The sequence below is a fragment of the Lepidochelys olivacea genome (genome assembly GCF_965140295.1).
Source record: "Lepidochelys olivacea isolate rLepOli2 genome assembly, chromosome: 1".
Taxonomy (NCBI): Eukaryota; Metazoa; Chordata; order Testudines; family Cheloniidae; genus Lepidochelys; species Lepidochelys olivacea.
This window is the reverse complement of record NC_140411.1, coordinates 265333034-265352110: the sequence shown is the minus strand read 5'-3', so window position 1 is coordinate 265352110 and position 19077 is coordinate 265333034. Positions and strand designations below refer to the sequence as shown.

The following is a 19077-nucleotide window of genomic DNA, read 5'->3' as shown; positions in this document are numbered from 1 at the left end:
TCGCGCTCGCACCCTGTTGCCCCGCCCGGGCAGTCACACCCTCCCCGGAGCCCCTGCCCCCGGCTGGGCCACAAAGCCCCCAGCAGGAGCGAGCGCGGCGGGAGCAGAGCGGACCAGGCCGGCGAGGTCACACCCCGAGGCAGACGCCGGAGGTCAGCTCCGCCTGGGGGGACAGAGTTGCCCCTCACAAAACCAGCGCCCGCCCCAGCGGCGCTTGACCCTCGGCGGGAGCCCCATGTAACCCCCGCCCCCGCGACTGCGCCCTACACACACTCACCGCCACACGTAACGCCCTCCCCCCGCGCACGCGCACACGGTCACACCCGGCACACGCGCAGGGCGCCGCGGCCACACTGGCTCCCAGAGCGCCCCGCCCCCCCGCCGTCATATTATCATCACACGCACCGCTCGAGAGCCAGGCGGGAACGCGGCTCACGTGCTCCGTCCGCAGCGCGCCCCACCCCATTGCGCTCTCTGATTGGCTGGAGGCCCACTGCGTGGGGACAACTAGCCGCACAATGCTCCGCGTCCGAGTGGCCGTGCCTCGAGACGGATTTTTCCTCCACCGCCCAGGAGACCGTATGTGACGTCATTGGGAAGTGCCGCCTCTCGGGAAACCGCATGTCCCGGCGCTCCCCGCGGTGGGGGGGGGGGGTCAAAGGTGAAGCCCAAGATGGCGGCGGATGCGGCGCACGGGGCGCCGGAGGAGGCGGTGGAAGAGCTGCGGAGCTTCAAGGACCTGGTGAGAGAAACAGAGACCGAGCTCCCCGCACCCTTCTCCCCTGGGCTCGGCGTCTCCTGCCCGGGTCCGCCCTGCTCTGGACCCCGGGACTTGGGACCTGGGTTCAGTTCCCTGCTCTGCTCCCGGCTCCCTGGGGCGCGTCCCTCTGTCTCCCTTCCCCATCTGTGGGGCGGGAAGGACCGCGCAGCCCGGCCCCGGCTCGCCGCGCGCGGGGAGGAGACGCACGCTGCAGACTCTGCGGTGCTCAGGTGGGAGGGCGGCCTCGGGGCCAAGCACCAAAGCGAGCCCTCCTGTTCTGCGTGGCTGGTGCCACCCTCTGCCCTTCCCCGCCTGCTGAGTCTTGCTGCTTACTGCTTAATCTTGGGGCGTTTAAAGGAGACCTGGTGCCAGCACTTGCTGTGGGACCTGAACACACAGGCCTCCTGTTGTGCTGGCACTGTTTGCCTCTCTGTGTCAGGGGTATCCTGGAAGGGAGTGGGGGGGGTATTAACTGGCAAAGTGTCCAGCTTTCATTTGGGGCTTCAATTACCCTTGATAGGAGAGCTAAAGAGATGCTATTAACATAAAATATGGCTATTAAAGTAGATGAAGATGCTATACCTATCCTAGCTCTCTGCTCCCAGGTAACTTTTCTCTTTTAAACTCAGTTTATTCTGTTCTTAAATGTTTTTCTCTGCCCTGTTTCTACATGAAGGAAAAAAAACAGCCAAGTAACAGGGAAGACATGGGGAAATGCAACTGGTTGTATACAAAGTGCTGTGAAATGCATGAATTGGAAAAAAAATGTGTTTTTTCAGGCAGATTTGTGACTTCTTTTTTTTTAAAGTTGAGGGATTTCCTTAAAAGCGATCCCCACAGTTTGTGGCTGCAGCATTGAGTGTCCAGGGGTTGAGTGGGTTGGAGTCTGGCTAGGAGGGACTTAGCTTCATTTGATTGGCTGGCTTGGTGGTAGTTGGCCATTTGTTGATGTTTGTCCCCTTTTTTCTTTCACTCTCAGGGAGTAACAGATGTACTATGTGAAACTTGTGACCAGTTGGGATGGAAGACACCAACTAAAATTCAAGTTGAGGCTATTCCTGTGGCTCTCCAAGGTGAGCAGAGTCTGCTTGTCTGTTTCCACGAACAGGTGTGGAAAGAAGGGTGTAGACTTAATATGGGTGAATCTTGTAGGGTTCTCTAATTCTTGAAATGATTGAAGACAATTCTTCACTCTCCACAGGAGTATGAATGTTTACTCTGTATCCTGTCCAGATTCTAGTTCAGATCTGACAGTCTATCTCCCTAAACTCCCCTGCGATACTAGATGGATACAGTATTCCTCACTCCCTGTATTGCCGTTTACCTTTGAAGTGCACTGTTAAAATATGGCATTGGGTAAACATGCTGTTTAATGGAGCTGGATGAAAAATTCATAGCACATAATTCAGCAAATTTTGTTTTTCCTCTTTGCAAAATATTAGTGCATATCATGATTTTCTCAAAACTGTTTTCCAGTTAATGCCAGTAAATAAATCTTGCTCTGTAGCAACTTCATTAACAGTTTGTAGTGAATATTTGATATTTCAGCTGTTTTGATTAGTCACATAGATGCTAGGGATGTAAATATCATTTAAAAAGTTAACCAGTTAAACGATTAAAATTATATTGTGTAACTGATTAACCAAGGTCCCTCCTGCTGGCCTGGCGCAGGTTAGGGGTTAACGGTTATGGTTGGTTAACCTTTTACATCCCTAATAGATGCATGGTACATTTCTGCTCTCTGCTTAAAAGAAGGTGTATCTTAGAATCAGACTTTCCAGAGTGAATAATTGCTCATTTAAAATGGCTTTCTGTGAACATCCTGTAACTGCTGATTTCAATTATGTTTTTAGCTAACATTCCTGTCACTAAACTCATTCACTAGAATATTCATAAAGTGAATACTATTGGGGATAGGAAGACAATTCAATAACATGTTTTAAAACGTGAGGTTTTTTTTCAGTGTTTGTCTTGTCCTATTACTTACATATTGACAGGGCATTTGAATAAAAGCCACATTTAGGTATTAGTACTCCTAAAATTAGTTACACTTTAGGCACTTTCCTTGTTGAAGGCAAGGATTGTTGTTATTTTAACATGTGGCTCGGAACAGCTGGTATCTTGGCAAAAGCAAGGTTGGTACTGCTACAGCAAGGCTCCCAAGCCATGGAACGTGTCTAAAATTGGACCAGATTTCCTTACCTTTGTCACTTCATGACTGATGAATTTTTTAGACATATTTAAACATATGAGGGGAATGGTGTATAAAATGGCTGGATTTAGTGAAATGTAAAGTGAGGGTTTGCGACCTGACGTTCTAAGACAAGCTATATACTGCTTGGAACCTAGTGGGGAAAATGAAAGGGACTGTGACATTCAAGTTAACAGTTGCATAGAAATAAAACCATGTTTAAACGCTGCAAAGATCTGTGGAGGCTCCCTGTTCGGGTGCTGTGTCCTTGCACCCCTTCTTTTCTCAATCCTGTGAGTACTTGCTGGTACAGGTCTCTCAAATCTCATTATAGGGTTCTCTTTTCTTACGATGCTGGGAGGGCCTCTCTCTCTCTAGGCTCAAGTATCACAGTCTTTTGCCTCCACCTTTCCCCTTGTAGGCCGGGATATCATTGGGCTGGCAGAGACAGGCTCTGGAAAAACAGGGGCCTTTGCTTTGCCCATCCTGCAGACACTGCTGGAAACACCCCAACGCTTCTTTGCTCTTGTCCTCACACCAACCCGAGAGCTCGCCTTCCAGATCTCAGAGCAGTTTGAAGCTCTTGGATCCTCCATTGGTGTCCAGAGTGGTGAGTGGCCTTCTAACGGGCCTCAGAATTGTACAGTATTTGGATGTTACTGTGTGAAAATTTGAGGGAGTAGAAGAAAGCTGTTGAACTGTAAGGAAGGGAGTAGAGAGTATGGAATGAGGGGAGATAGAGGAATAGAGCATGGGAGTGGGTTTGGGAAAGGAACATTGGTGAGGGGGTAGTATTTGTGGTGGTGGTATATCACCTTTCAGTGTGAAAGAGCGTGGAGCAATCTGTCTTCTCTGAACTGGATAGGGGAGTTCACACCCATCAGGCTTTCTTTGCAGACTCCCTGCATCAGTTCCATATTCAAACTGATGTTTTAAAGTTTAGTTTGCGACCATAAGGGCTAGGAACTCTGAATGAGTGCACAGATTTGCAGCTAAACTTAGTAGCACGGGGGGGGGGATTTTGCAGCTAGCTTTGTGACCGTGGAAAACATCGGTCCATGACAGTAAATGATCTGGGGACTCGAAATCTGGATTAGGATATCTGAGGGAAGACAGTTACTGGTCAGGGATGCCAAAATGAAATTAAAGGGAATTCTTATTAAGATAAGTGGCTTTTAATTCCTATACATAAGTTGTGGGTGGATTTGAGAAGAAACCAGACTAGGTAGATGGTTGGTTATAGTGGTGGCTTGTACTGGTTCTGTTCCAGAGGGACTCACTCTGCCTTTCTTCTTCCCCACAGCAGTTATTGTGGGTGGAATTGACATGATGTCACAGGCTCTGACCTTAGCCAAGAAGCCCCATGTTATAATTGGTAAGAAATCCACATGTAGAGTGATGCTTGTAATAAGATCACAGGCATCCTAAGGAATGCAGAATGGCGGTGTTGGTTGTCAGAAGTGCCTGTATGTGTCTGGAGGGAGCAATGAGTGTAACCTCAGTGTGTTCCTCTTGGCTTCGAAGAAGGAACAGTGGATGCAATGCAAGCTCATCTCAAAATTGTCCAGCCAAGTTGCCTTGCGACTGGTCTCCCATTCTCCCCTAGGAACTCAACCACCATGGTCTAGAGCTCTTCTCAGGATGCCTCTGATCTGGCCCACTTTTTCCCTTGGAAGGCCTGGTCTGGTGGTCCTCATTTTAAGATAGCTCTGGCATACAGGAGCTCTTCCCTCCAGGGAAAATCAGTCTGCTTTGGCTTCTCACCAAGCCACCTTCAGTTCCCAGCACAGCTCCCCATTGCTGTGGCTGCCTTTACAATCTTAAGCAAAAGACGCCAACTCTGTAGCAGAGTCCCGCCCTCCTCACTTGCAGTGGCTCTTCCCTCCTTATGTGGACTGCATTCTGGGGCATTTTTCCCATTGCTGTCACCTTTACCTTTCTTTTTGATTGTCTGTTGATAGCAACACCTGGCCGTCTGATTGACCATCTGGAGAACACAAAAGGTTTCAACTTGCGAGCTCTTAAGTACCTGGTTATGGATGAAGCTGACCGGATCCTCAACATGGATTTTGAGACAGAGGTGAGGACTATGATACCCGCCCTAAAGGAAAAGTCCTGTAGAATTTAACAGATGAAATCAATACAATCTTAAGGAAACTATTCTAAATGTCTATAAGACTCAATAGAACAGCGGTTCTCAAACTGTGGGTCAGGCCCCAAACTGGGTCACCACCCTATTTTAATGGGGTCACCATGGCTGGCATTAGACTTGCTGGGGCCTGGGGTTGAAGCTGGTGCCCAAGCCCCACTATCCGGGGCAGCAGGGCTCAGGTTACAGGTCCCCAACCAGGACTGAAGCCCTTGGGCTTCAGCTTTGCCTTCCCGCCCCCCTGGGGTGGCAGGGCTTGGGCAGGTTCAGGCTTTGGTCCCTCCTCCTGGGGTTGTGTAGTAATTTTTGTTGTCAGAAGGGGGTCGCAGTGCAATGAAGTTTGAGAACCGCTGTAATAGAAAATAAGATCTTGCTGTAGCTTTATTAAACTATCCCACAGAACTTAATAGTAAATAATATTGAACTTTTAACATCCCATAGAATTCGCTCTTAAATTCTACACAATGGTTTAAACACTTTAGAAATGATCTAATCTCTGTTAAATTCTTTTGGATTCTTCTCTAAATGTTTCTCTTGTTGTTCCTTATTAGGTGCACAATGCTGATATATGCACTCCTGCAGATATACTGCCTATTGACTTTTGGAGTCCATGGTGACTGTCTAGGTGTCCCAGCCCACAATGAAGCTTCATTTTATATGGCTGTCCTAAAAGAAGGAAGGGGTTTATTGGGACGGCCACTCCTCCCATATCAGACAGATTAGCATATGGCCCTGTGTTCATATGTTCTCTGCATTCTCTGCTTGGAACACTCACTTGAAGGGGCACATGTCTTGACTTCTGCTGTGCCTCAATAGCAGGTTTTGCCTCCCCTCTTTCTTTTACAGGTGGATAAGATCCTAAAAGTGATTCCCCGAGACAGGAGGACATTCCTCTTTTCTGCCACCATGACCAAGAAGGTGAGTGCATAACTTTTCTCAGATCAGCCTGTGTGTGCTGAAAGTGGGGGAAGGGGTAGTGGATTATCTGATAGATGTTTCTACTCCCCTTTCCTCCTCCCTAAGGCTACATCTACACTGTGAGTTAGGGATGCGAGTCCCTTGCTCGTGTATGTATGCTCCCTCGTGCTAGCTCTCATTGAGCTAGCACCAATATAAACAGTGGCGTAGCAGTGAAGGAATGGCTTAGCCGTGTCGAGTACAAATCTGCCTGAAACTGGTGGGTACATACTTGGCACGGCCCAGCCGTGCCTCCACTACCGGTGCTACTCTGGCTGCCCTGCCGTTCGTGGTCTCTCAGTCTTGAGAGCTAGCACCTGTACACAAGCAGGGGAATCGTGCTCCTAGCTCGTAGTGTAGACCTAGCCGTAGAGCCATGTTGCTGGAGGATTAGCATCTTGCTAATACCGATTTATTTTGATTCTTCATTCAGGTGCAAAAGCTCCAGCGTGCTGCACTGAAGGACCCTGTTAAATGTGCTGTTTCCTCCAAATACCAGACAGTTGAAAAACTGCAACAGCATTATATTTTCATCCCCTCCAAATTCAAGGTAATGCCTCTTCTCTCCCCATCCTCAAAGCCATTCTTGCTCCTCCTTCATAGTTACTCTCCTGCTCTTTCCCACCTTCTCTGGCTTATGATTGAAGTTGCCCTTTGCTCTCATGTCGTCTGTACCACTGCCGTGTTCGTTGATCCTTGCAGGACAGTTACCTGGTTTATATCCTGAATGAACTGGCTGGGAACTCCTTCATGATATTCTGCAGTACCTGCAACAACACTCAAAGGACAGCTCTCCTGCTCCGCAACTTGGGTTTCACTGCCATACCCCTCCATGGACAGATGAGTCAGGTAGCAGCCTATCCCACCCTTGCTGTGTAGGTGTATATGAGATAAGGATGTGTCACAGTGTCGTGACCATCTCCGAGAGGAAAGAGACCATAACATGTGTAGGACTGGCTCCCTAGAGCTTAATTTAACGCTCATGCAGCCACCAAATTCCAGTGTACCAGTATCAGTTGTCCCAGGTGAAAGCTTAATCTCCTAATCTTTCTGTATACAGAAGGATAACAATAGTTTAACAAGAGTAGGTTCAGTCTCTTGCTGTTTGATTCCTTAACTTTCAAGTTATAAACTTGTTTCTTTATTTTTCTTTCTACTACCACAGAATAAGCGACTGGGGTCCCTGAACAAGTTCAAGGCCAAGGCCCGTTCCATTCTGCTGGCTACAGATGTTGCAAGCAGAGGTCTGGACATCCCACATGTGGATGTTGTGATAAACTTTGATATTCCCACACATTCCAAGGTGAGATACTCATCTTGATAACGGAGGGTTCCTATCATCTGAGGCTTAAGATTGATCACCGAAGCTCGCTACAGAAGACTTTCTACTCTGCTGACTGGAGCTCTTAGTTCACTTGTCTAGATGAAGCTGTACCATTTCTTTTCTGTGGTGATGTTTTTACTTGGTGTTGCTTTTTGAGTACATTGGTGTATACTGCAGAGCAGGGGCATGATAAATTGGGATGCTTTCTCTGTGCGTGGGGAGAGGGCCAGGGGGATAAATTCCAGTTTCTGTTGCATCATGCTAAAGGGAAAATATAAACTTTAATCTTGGGAAACGGTCCAATTTAAAATGATTCCAGTTTCTATATGTTGCAATTTTTTTTTTGGTCAGTTAGTGTTAGGGTTTTTCTCTTCTGTATTCATGATGATTCTCTTTGCAAGGGAGAAACTGACTAGACTAGAGTGCTGTGAAAATGTAGGAATTTATCAAACTGAAACAGACACTTTACTAAACCTGAAGAGTTGTTAAAATCTTAGGATGTCTCTCTCTGGAAGGCATAGCATTGTCAGATGTGACCTTTCAAATTGATGGCATCCCTTGTTAAGACTAACACATAGCTCAAGACTTGCTATTAGGTAAACAATATTCAGTATTCTAGAAATTAAAACTGACTATTGTTTCCTGTAATGATTGTGGTGTACTAGACACTGCAAACAAATAAAATGTACATAGTCCCTGTTCTTGAAGATCTTAAATTATGAAAGGTTTCAGAGTATTATGAAAAGACTACGGGTAGATTAGGGGTAATAGACCTATTAGGTCATCTAGTCCAGGATTTCTCAAAAGTGGCCCATATCTTAATAGTTATGTGTGGACACCTCCCCTTGCAATTCACTGTCTCAGATCTCTTCCCCTCTTATTTCTTGCAATCATGTGACAAGCCAATGGCGCAGGTATAGAAAAGTGGCTGAAGTATCTTTATCTGCCTTACTGCGGTTGAGGAAATGAGTTAGTACCATATAACCAGCAAGTGTTCCTCAGATCAGTTTGGAAACTTCAGATCCAGTTAGTCTTGCCCACTCAAGGCTGTTTCCCACTGTATGTTCTCCAGAGCTTTTGTCTAGTATTAAATTACCTTAGCAATGGAACTTCCACTTCCCGTAGACCATTCCACAATCCAACAGATTGCACCCAAAAATGTCTTGATAGTTCACCTTATTTATATCATGATTTAATTTTGTCCTGCAGATTTGGCAGTGTGGTTGACTGACTGTCAGAAAAAGAAAAAATGAAGAGGGGCACTGTTATAGGCCTATACCATAATTCAGAGATGGGTTAATACCAGAGAACAAACTAGAGAGCTGCTTTCACCGTCCCCCTCAATTTTCAGGGAGCTACACATGCTACTCCTTTGAGCATAAGTTCTGACCATTGTTTCTCCCCTCCCTCATGGCTTCTGTTTTGTCCTAGGGAAATGCATAGTCCTCCCTGCATAGCCATTTACCCTGCTGCTTGTGGGGCTTCAGTATACTTGGGCACAGAGCACGCTTCCAGGGACTGTTTTCAGTTCAGTATTGGGCAGAGCACATCCTGTTGCTGACTGAGATATTTGCTTTCAGGATTACATTCACCGCGTGGGGAGGACAGCTCGAGCTGGGCGGTCTGGCAAATCCATCACCTTTGTCACTCAGTAAGTAACATCAGGGTGTGCTGCCTCTTCCATCCAGACGCACCTGTCGTCCTCCTGCATGAGTAGAAAGCATCTTTTTTTGCCCTGAGGAGCAGACAGGGTTCAGTGTGGTGAGCTTTGATAGGAACCATGTACGTCTGGCTGGCTCTGGGTAGAGGCTGTGGCTAAAGGGAACCAAAGTATTCCTGGGAAGACTGATCTGTATGGGCTTTCATTTTACCAGGTACGATGTGGAACTATTCCAGCGCATTGAGCACCTCATTGGCAAGAAGCTACCTGTATTCCCCACACAGGAGGAGGAGGTCATGATGCTAACGGAGCGTGTGGCTGAAGCCCAGAGATTTGCTCGTATGGTATGTTTCACTTTATCCCTTATCTGTCTCCATTGCCCTGAATTTCTCTCTGAATGTGGAGAGTTCGAGCGATTGCTCACCTTGTGGGGTTTTTGTTTTTTCAGGAGTTGCGGGAGCAGGGAGAGAAAAAGAAGCGATCCCGGGATGAGGCCGATGATGATGACACAGAGGGAGCTACAGGTGTCAGGAACAAGGTGGCTGGTGGGAAAATGAAGAAGAGGAAAGCCCGTTAGCCAGATACTTAAACGTCTATGCCCTTTGAGTTTACATGGGCTGGAGCGGTACCTACCACACAGTATTTCCATCAAATCAGAAGCCTCCAGAACTACACTTGTAAACGGCAGGCCAGTTGGAAAGAGATTTTTCCATCATGTTTGATGTTCCAACACTGTCTTTGGTCATAGACTGAACCTGCACCCTGGTAGTATGCTGGAACCCATCATCCTACTGAGGGTTGGTATCACTTCTAATGCTGGGCTGTAAGAGGGAGTCATCTGCAGCTGGACTGTCCCCTGGACCTGGAAGCAGCAGTCTCCTGGCAAAGCCCATTTTTATAGGGGTTAAATGTGAAATGTTGCCCTATGGACACTTTTTTCCCCCCAATCATGCTGCAGCCTATTATCACTCACCATCCAAACCTCAGCGAGTGCCTCTTTATAAGACAATTGAAAGGAAGAAGAAAACTGAGAAAGCACCCTACATTTTCCAGGGTATGCATATGACGCTCCAGGATGGGGTTCTCGCCTTGAACAGAGACACTCATGCTGGGGCAAAAACTCCAAATATATTTTGCTTAACCACAAATCAGTTTGCTTTTCCGTGTATTATAACTTATTGTGCCACTTCTGCTAACTTTCAAAGTTACCTGTTTTAAGGGGTTTCCAACCCATGTAGGTCAACATCTCCACCCACACCCTTACTGTGAAGTCAACTCAGCATATGCTATCACCATGCTTTCTGTGGCAGCTGTTTGATGTTCCAGACATTGCAGTGACTTCATACAGTCTACTCCCACTGGAGGAGAAATGCCACGAAAATAGAGAGAGGCTGGCAGTGGCTGTGGGCAGAGACTTAGTATATGGCTTTCTGTGCTCCCACTAGTAGCCACTGACTCCTGTAGTACCTGAGAGCCAACGCCAGGGGGCAATGTTACACAGTCAAGCAGTGAAGCCCTTTATGCTGGAGGAATGGCAATGGATCCTTATCAGATGTTCTATTTCTGGCTCTTCCTCTCTGTCCCAATAGTGCTTCTTTTGTGTATTGCTTCTGAGCTTAGTAGACTATATAAGAAGCAAGCGAATCTTTTTGTGAAAAGTGGAAGAAAGTTTTCAACTTCCTTTTCAGTACACCAGCAGTCTGGTTCTAATTCCCACGAGTAGTAAACCAATGCTAATATGCCCTGTAAGGGTGCTCTTCAGTTACTTTCTAAAACATGCCACCTCCTCAGGCAACTGAATAATTCTGCTGTCTGGGTGGTTTATAAAGTGTCTGTCCAAGCTGGTCAGAAGCAAGAATTTCCCTTCCCCTAGAAATGCGGATGCTTGGCGGAGGGGGTTCTGAATGGGAAGGAGAAGCCAACATTTTGAAATTTAAAAATTCTGAAAAACTGATTTATTACCAGTTAATGTCAAAACATTAAATATGAAATATAATATATAAAAGCCAGGGCTAGTTAAGGTAAAAGTGTTTATCAAAAGCAAGTGTTCTAACTTTCTTGTGAAAGTTCATCAAGCTCAAACATATTCCTGCAAAATTTCAGTTTACATTAAATAGCATTTTCCAGCAATACTTCTGTCAAATCGTTGACAAGCTCTATTGCCTATAATATAAACATGGGCCTAAGGTGGTGGTCATCTGATGCATAATATTTATCATTAACCTTGATTGCCTTACCAGCTATTTATCCTGGTCAATTACAATAGCAACTTATTCATACCAAACATCCAAGCAGCTTCAAATGGATGTGCACCGCCAAATTCTCGAGTCCTCCCAAAAGAGTAGAATTCTGTCACTTGGTTGAAGCCTGTGTAAGTGTGACAGCTTGTAACTCATCAGGGCTTGACACAAGAGCATTATGTCATTGTAAAGGAGTGTTTCACACTTTCAGTGGGACTTCAAGCATTTGTTGCTGTCTCAGGAACAGCTCAGGATACTGGACTTTAAGTCTGTGATCTTATGTACAAATTTACCTAAAACTATCTTAAGTACTCATTTAAAGACTTTTTGGTGATCAGATTTAATAATTTTATTAAGATGTTAAAATAAAAAGAAAACTGTACAGAGTTTAAGCATAGAAGTTTCTGGTTACCAGGGAATAAGGTACAGATTATCAAGGGGTGCGAAGTTCAGTTTAGGAACAGGTGGCGTAAGGAATACATAATCTGCGATATCCCCGATTGGGGGTAAAAGGTTAACAGGTCAAAGTACAGACATTGAGCTATGGGGGTATGTTCATATAATGGCTATGTTCTACTACAATGATACAGGTTTCAGAGTAGCAGCCGTGTTAGTCTGTATTCGCAAAAAGAAAAGGAGGACTTGTGGCACCTTAGAGACTAACCAATTTATTAGAGCATAAGCTTTCGTGAGCTACAGCTCACTTCCTCAGATGCATATCTATGCATCTGAGGAAGTGAGCTGTAGCTCACGAAAGCTTATGCTCTAATAAATTGGTTAGTCTCTAAGGTGCCACAAGTCCTCCTTTTCTTTTTACAATGATACAGTTAACCTTCACAACACCTCTGTCAGGTAGGGAAGTGCTGTTATCCCCATTATCAAATTGGGGAATTGAAGCACAGACTAAGAGCTTGTTTACAGGAACAAATAGCCTGCAGGAAGCTGGATGTGATTCTACTCCCCATCAGCCTTCTACAGTCTCTTTGTGGGTACTCTGCTGGTATGTAACAGCTCCTTACAGCACTTCGATCTAGTAGTTCTTTTTGAGAAAGCACATTAACAAACATCTGCAAGGTGCAAAAGAACAGTCACCCAGCTTGCTGCTATCCAGTTGTTTGTGGTGACAGACCCTGAGTGGTGATTTGCACCAAGCTTCATAAGAATTGTGGTGGAACAGGGAAAACAACCCATGCTAGTACTCTAACCACTAGGTGCTCCTTCCCTTTTAAAAGCTTTAAATGAGTGGTTCTCAACCCATGGGCCGCATGCAGCCTAGTTAGCACACAACTGTGCACTAAAAAAAAATCAAAATTTCCTCCTCCTGCCTGGCAGGGCAGACAGTGGCAGGCGGCCCTGCTGGAGTGCTTCTGCCAGCAGTGGGTCTGTGAGTGCTGCAGGGTGTGGGAGAGTAGGGCTTTTGGGAGGTCTGTGGGGAGGCTCTGGGTATGAGGGGGTATGGGGTGCTGGTCAGCGTAGGTGGAACTATGGGAGTGGGGGGTGCTGGTGCACCCCCCAGGTTTTATGTGGGGCTCCGCTCCTGGCCCTGCATCAGGGGTCTTTGGTGCCCAATGGGGCTTGGGTCCTGTGCCCAGCGTAACAGGGCTCTGCTCCTGGCCCTGCTCTGAGGGGTCTCTGGGCGAGGGGGCGCTGTGATTCTCAACCTGCGGCCCATATAACACATTGCTACACAATGATAAACTCTTTCTCCGTAAGCCCTACACAGTTGAACTAATGGTAATTAACCCTGGCTTTGCAGATGGAGGAATAGATTTTAAAAAAAAAACCCAGCTTTTTAAAAGCTACCCTACACCTGTTGTGTAAATTGTGTTTGTTTTTTTTGGGGGGGGGGCTCATTAGTGAGCTGCCAGCCTAGTAGCTTTATCACTTGTGACTTAACAGCCAGCTCTGCCAAACTCGTGCTGATTAGCATGTTTGTTGCATAATCCTCTTATCGTCCGTTCTAAATATTAGTATGGTATGAGAAGGCAATGAGAGTCTTCGTCTCTTCTGGCCATTAACAATAGTACTGCCTCTGCCCTGGCAAAAATGTTTTTATGGTTCTGTATTCCCAGGAGCTGTGAGACATTCCCAGTGCTCCATGCTTCCTGCCACTTTCTTACAGAGACAATGTTTAAAACATGGCTTCCCGATGTTGGAGATTCCAAACTAGTCACAGGGGCTGGGGCAAAAGAAGAGTAGTGGTGATGGGCAAGAGTTGTATGACCCTGAATCCACTGATTTCCCCTACTGAAAATGACCTTAAAATCGACATTCTCTCCCTGCGGCTGCAGTGATCTCTAGCATGACTGCCTGTAGGATCAAATAGCAGCTCACCAGCACAAACGCTGTGAGAGCATCTCAGTCAGCATGGAGCTTTCCAGTGAGTAAAGGGAGTAAACTGAAAATAACCACCCGGAACAAAGAGAAGGGGGGCGGGGAATGAAAAAGGAGAGGAAACCGTAGGAACTTGGCACCTGTGTAGGGTGATGGGTGGGGAGGGAGAGCGTGTTTATCCACCCATGAGTAAGGGAGCTTTTAACAAAAAGACTGGGAATTGCTATCCTAAGGTGTTCCACCCCTATAAGTGTGCGTTCCACCTTGGCTTATGATCTCACAAGCTAAGCAGGGTTGGCCCTGCCGGTCAATATGTGACTGCCAGTATGTCCATACAGCAATTAGACACCCACGCCAGGCACATGTCAGCTGACTCAGGCTCCTAGGAATCGGGCTGCAGGTCTGTAAAATGGCAGTGTAGATGTTGGGGCTAGGGCTGGAGCCCAGGCTATGGGATCCTCTCCCCTTACGGGGTCCCAAAGCCCAGGCTAAAGCCCTAGCCTGAACATCTACACCACAATTTTACAGCCCCAAGAGCCTGATTCCCTGTGAGCCTGAGTCAGCTAACACAGGCCAGCCCTGGGTGTTTAATTGCTGTGTAGATCAGAGGTGCGCAAACTATGGCCCGCGGGACCCTCCTGCCTGGCCCCTGAGTTCCTGGCCCGGGAGGCTAGCCCCCGGCCCCTCCCCTGCTGTTCCCCCTCCCCCGCAGCCTCAGCTCACTGCGCCGCTGGTGCCATGCTCTGGGCGGCAGAGCTGTGGCCAGACCCGGTGCTCTGTGTGGCACGATGGCTGGCTCCAGCCGGGTGGTGCGGCTGCCTGTCCTGGCGCTCTGGGCAGCGCAGCTGCAGAGCTGCCAGCCACCGGTGCTCCAGGCAGCGCGGTAAGGGGGGCAGGGAGGGGGGTGTTGGATAGAGGGCAGGGGAGTTTGGGGTGGTGGTCAGGGGGTGGGGCAGTCAAAGGGTGAGCAACGGGGGTTGATGGGGGAAGGGGTCCTGTGGGGGAAGTCAGGAAGGAGAAGGTGGGTTGGAGGGGGCAGTCAGGGGACAGGGAGTGGGGGGGCATGGATGGGGCAGGAGTCCCGGTGGGGAGGCTGTCAGGGGACAGAGGGTTGGATGGGGCAGGAGTCCCAGGGGGGCCATCAGGGGGCAAGAAGCAGGGGGGTCGGATAGGGGTTGGGGTCTGGGCCACACCACGCCTGGCTGTTGGGGGGAGGCACAGCCTCCCCTAAGCGGCCCTCCATACAATTTCGGAAACCTAATGTGGCCCTGAGGCCAAAAAGTTTGCCCACCCCTGGTGTAGATATACCCTCAAAGGCCTCCAAGGAAAGCCCTTGTATAGCTGAGAGTGGTGTTGGTGACTCAGCGCGTGGCAAGCTTTTGTCTGAGTCAGTACTGAACAAGCGCTGCAGTATGATTTAAGGGGTACTGTGTATGGTGTTGGAGTAGGGGGCTGCCTTTTGATGAAACTTAAACCACAACTCAAGGAGCACAGAGGGGTAAAAGGCGAACCAGAACACAAGCCTCTTCCTTCCAGTGGACATTGGCTCTTGTTCCACAGCAGATTGTGAATTCTGTCCTCAATTCAAGATTCTGTCTTGCTTGTGAACTAAGAATCCAAGATTCTCTGTTTCCTAGAAAATTATAGGGAGAATGTGAGAGAAGGAATGCTCATATTTCAAAGAAAGCGAATCCACTCCTTATGAAGGAATACAGGGCATTCCTGGTGAAAGAGGAGTGGTCCTGAGAGGAGAGGTATTGACGTTGTCCTCTCCAGGGCTGGAATGACCAAGAGCTATAAAATTCCTAGCACTAGAAAACCAAAGTGCTTTCCCCACCCACATTCCTGTCTGTGCCTCACCTACTCAAGTGATGTGTGTTAATTTCAGCTAAAAATATCACAGCTTGTTTGAATACCAGGAAATAGTTTCTTGGTATGACTGTGCCAAGAGCAGGTGCTTACGTAACCGAAACAAGAGGGAGTGGGGAAGCAGAGGGTCCTAATACTCATTCTGTCCAGGAGGGGAGAGTGCTAATCTCACCCAGGCTATTAGCAACACCTGTATCTGACTTCACAGGATATGAGCAGGACACCTTTCGGGGTGGAAGGTAGCTTATGTCAGCCTAACTATGGAAGTGTCAACAGTGACGCTTAAAATTTCACTGCCACCCGTGGGCGGCAGGTATAATAGGCCAAGGGAGGCTCTGCCTCCTCTGGTGCGGCCACCAGACCCCCAGTTGCAGGGTTTGGTGGCGAAGTTTTTGCTTTTATTATGCCCCATGCAGATTCCAGGATGGCAGAGGAGGCACATGCTGCCTCGGCAGCCACCCCAGAACCTGCATGGGGCACATCAAGTGTGAAGCATGGTGCAGCTTCGGCCAGCCCAGCCAGGGCTCCTCTGCTCGGGGAAGGCTTGGGGGCTCCCCTAGCCCAAGATGCGGGATGCTCCAGGCTGCGTCTGGCCTGGGGCTCCTCCAGGCGAGGGTGGGTTTGTGGCTCTGGCCACGGGGGAGGGAGGGTGCAGGGTGTCTCAGGGCTCCGGTCATGGGGACAGTGTGGGCAGAAGGGGCAGAGCTGGGGCCTAGCTTCCCCAGAGGGGACTCCACCCACTGCCCATGTTCCCACCAATGTCACTGCTGTGCTATGCTGACTTAATAACTCCACTTCCACAAGCGGCGTAGAGTCAAAGTCGATGTCATTAGGTTGACGCAGTGTCAGTGTAGATGGCGTCCCGCTCAACGGAGCCACGGGAACTGAGACAAGCGTTGCAGGAAGTGCGGCTACTCCAACGAGACCCTGCCCCACACCCTGTGCAGCTGCAAGCCCCACTCCAGAGCCTGGCAACTGCGCCACAACGCCATCCAGAGCCGCCTGGTGAAAGCCATCACACCGTGCCTGGGGGAGGTCACAATGAACTGCGCCATCTCCGGTACTGACAGCCCATTGTGACCTGACGTGGTAGTCACCGACGAGGCCCAGAAAAAAGTGGGACCTTCTGGGGGGGTCATCCTCGTCGACATCACAGTCTCCTTTGAGAACAGGACCCCGGCCTTCTGCGAGGCCTGAGCTCGTAAGCTGGAAAATACGCCCCCCTGGCCAACACCCTGAGAGCAAAGGGCTACAAGGTGCAGATGGATGCCCTGATCATCGGAGCCCTGGGCGCTTAGGACCCCTGCAACGAGCGTGTGCTGCGGACCTGTGGGATCGGTCGACACTACGCACGGCTCATGCGGCGCCTCATGGTCGTGGACACCATCCGATGATCCAGGAACATCTACATCAAACACATCACCGGCCACCAACAGGTGTGAGCCGGTACAACATCGTGCATCAACTATGGGAAAGGGACTGCGAGACTTTTTCCACTGGACCATATGAACTGTTCCTAAACCGAATTTCGCACCCCTTGATAATCTGTACCTTATTCCCTGATAACCAGAAACTTCTATTCTTAAACTCTGTACCATTTTCTTTTTACTTCAACATCATCTTAATAAAATTATTAAAACTGCATTGCTTATGTCGACTGTTAGCTTTCAGGAGGCTCACACTGACAGTACCATCAATATAAGCGCTTCTGGTGAGGACATGCACCGCCAACACAAGGAGCAAAGTGTACACACACACACAAGCATTGTAATTACTGCGGCAGCTCTATGGTGATGGAAATTAGGTCGACTTAATTTTGTAGTGTAGACGTGGCCTCAGTCCTTGGGCAGAGGTTGCTAATAAGGCAGTCATGAAGTACTAATTTTGAGGCGGCATTAGACTCCAGCAGTTCATTTCAGTTAGGTTGCAAATTGTTCAATGTGACCCTTGACCCTGGATCTGATTCCCTCTCAGCTTGGTCTACATAGCCTGAATTTGGTGGCATTCAGGGTTGAAATTCAGATGAGGAATATGGCCTGAGGCATTGTAGGGCACTGGGATGTATTTGACAATGGGTGTATTCAGTGATGAGCTGCCAAAATCTTAACAACGGGTTCCCTTCTCACCCCATGAGGTGGTCATTGCCCACCCCCGTCCCCCGGGACTCCTGCCCCATCCAACCCCCCTGTATTCCTTGACGCCCTCCCAGGACCCCTGCCCCATCCACCCCCATCCCCTGTTCCCTGACTGCCCCCAGAACCGGGAAGGAGGGTCTCATGGGCCACTGTAGTGGGTGCCCACCCCACCCCTAAGAGCCAGAGGCACCTGCCGGGGGGCGAGGTAGGGAGTCCCAGCAGTGCTTACCTGGGGCAGCTCACAGGAAGCATCCAGCAGGTCCCTCTGGCTCCTAGGGTTGGGGGAGCATAGCTGGGGGGAGCAGGGAGAGCGGCCTCTCCACCCACTGATCACATCAAAAGTGGCTCCTTAGGCGCTGACTCCGTGTGTGATCCGGGGCTGGAGCACCCACGGGGAAAATTTGGTGGGTGCAGAGCACCCACCGGCAGCTCCACACCCTGTGCCCAGCCCAGCTCACCTCCGCTCTGCCTCCTCCCCTGAACGTACCGCCCCGCTCTGCTTCTCCGCCCCCCCCCCTCCCCACCGCCCCGGCTTCCCGCGAATCAGCTGTTCGGCAGGAAGCCGGGGAGGGCAGAGAAGCAGGCGGCGGCTTCACACTGAGGCCAAGGGTGGCGGAGATGAGCTGGGGTGGGGAGCGGTTCCCCTGCGCCCCCACCCCGGGTTACCTGCTGCGGCGTGGGCGGCCCTTCCTCACGCCCCTCCGCCTCAGCTCACCTCCGCCTCCCTGGACCTGAGCGGGAAGCCGCAGCTTGCTTCTCAGCCTGCCCCGGCTTCCTGCGCGAACAGCTGATTCACGGGAAGCTGGGGGGGGGGGGAGGTGCTGGTGGGTGCTCTGCACCCACCAAATTTTCCCCTTGAGTGCTCCAGGGCTGGAGCACCCATGGAGTCGGCGCCTAAGGCGTCACTTTTGGCCGGTTAAATTTAGAAGCCCTTTTAGAACCGGTTGTCCCCCGTGGAACAACAGGTTCTAAAAGGGCTTCTAAATTTAACAACTGGTTCTAGCAAACCAGTGCGAACCGGCTCCAGCTCACCACTGGGTGTATTGTTGTAAGGGGGTGGGGGCTGAAGATGATCAGGAAATGGATTGTACTGGTTTGTAATTTAAAGTGATGACATGCTGCCCAGAGCCCTTTTTATGCATAATTTGAAATACATTTCCCTTTTGGGGGGGTCTCTATTACCTGTTACTGGATGGGAGTCCTTGTCTTAAAAAGTAAAGGGCGCCTTTCTTTTCAACACCATGCTGTTAATGGAGGGAGGCAACCTAAAAAGATTAGACCAAGGAGTTGAGTTGTCTCCTTTTGCTAGAGTCTAGGATCAACCAGAGGGGTTGGAACTCAAGCTGCCTCAGTCAGATCCCTGGACTACACAGGGTGAACCTGTGACCCATCACAGAAACAGGGTATGTGAAACAGGCACCCCCTTCCTTACCAATGACCTAAATAATTTAGGAGCTA

At 49.1% G+C, this 19077-nt stretch overlaps 1 protein-coding gene across 1 annotated transcript; it reads left to right on the top strand.

Annotated features, from left to right (window-relative positions):
* Nucleotides 1-420: 420 nt before the first annotated feature.
* DDX47 (DEAD-box helicase 47) lies at nt 421-10790 on the top strand. Its single transcript, XM_084635821.1, has 12 exons — nt 421-742; nt 1740-1833; nt 3373-3561; nt 4255-4326; nt 4913-5031; nt 5947-6018; nt 6491-6607; nt 6760-6906; nt 7223-7360; nt 8962-9032; nt 9256-9385; nt 9490-10790. Exons 1-12 carry the CDS (start codon nt 674-676, stop codon nt 9616-9618), a joined length of 1347 nt encoding a protein of 448 aa, XP_084491947.1. The 5' UTR covers nt 421-673; the 3' UTR covers nt 9619-10790.
* The last annotated feature ends 8287 nt before the right edge of the window (nt 10791-19077 follow it).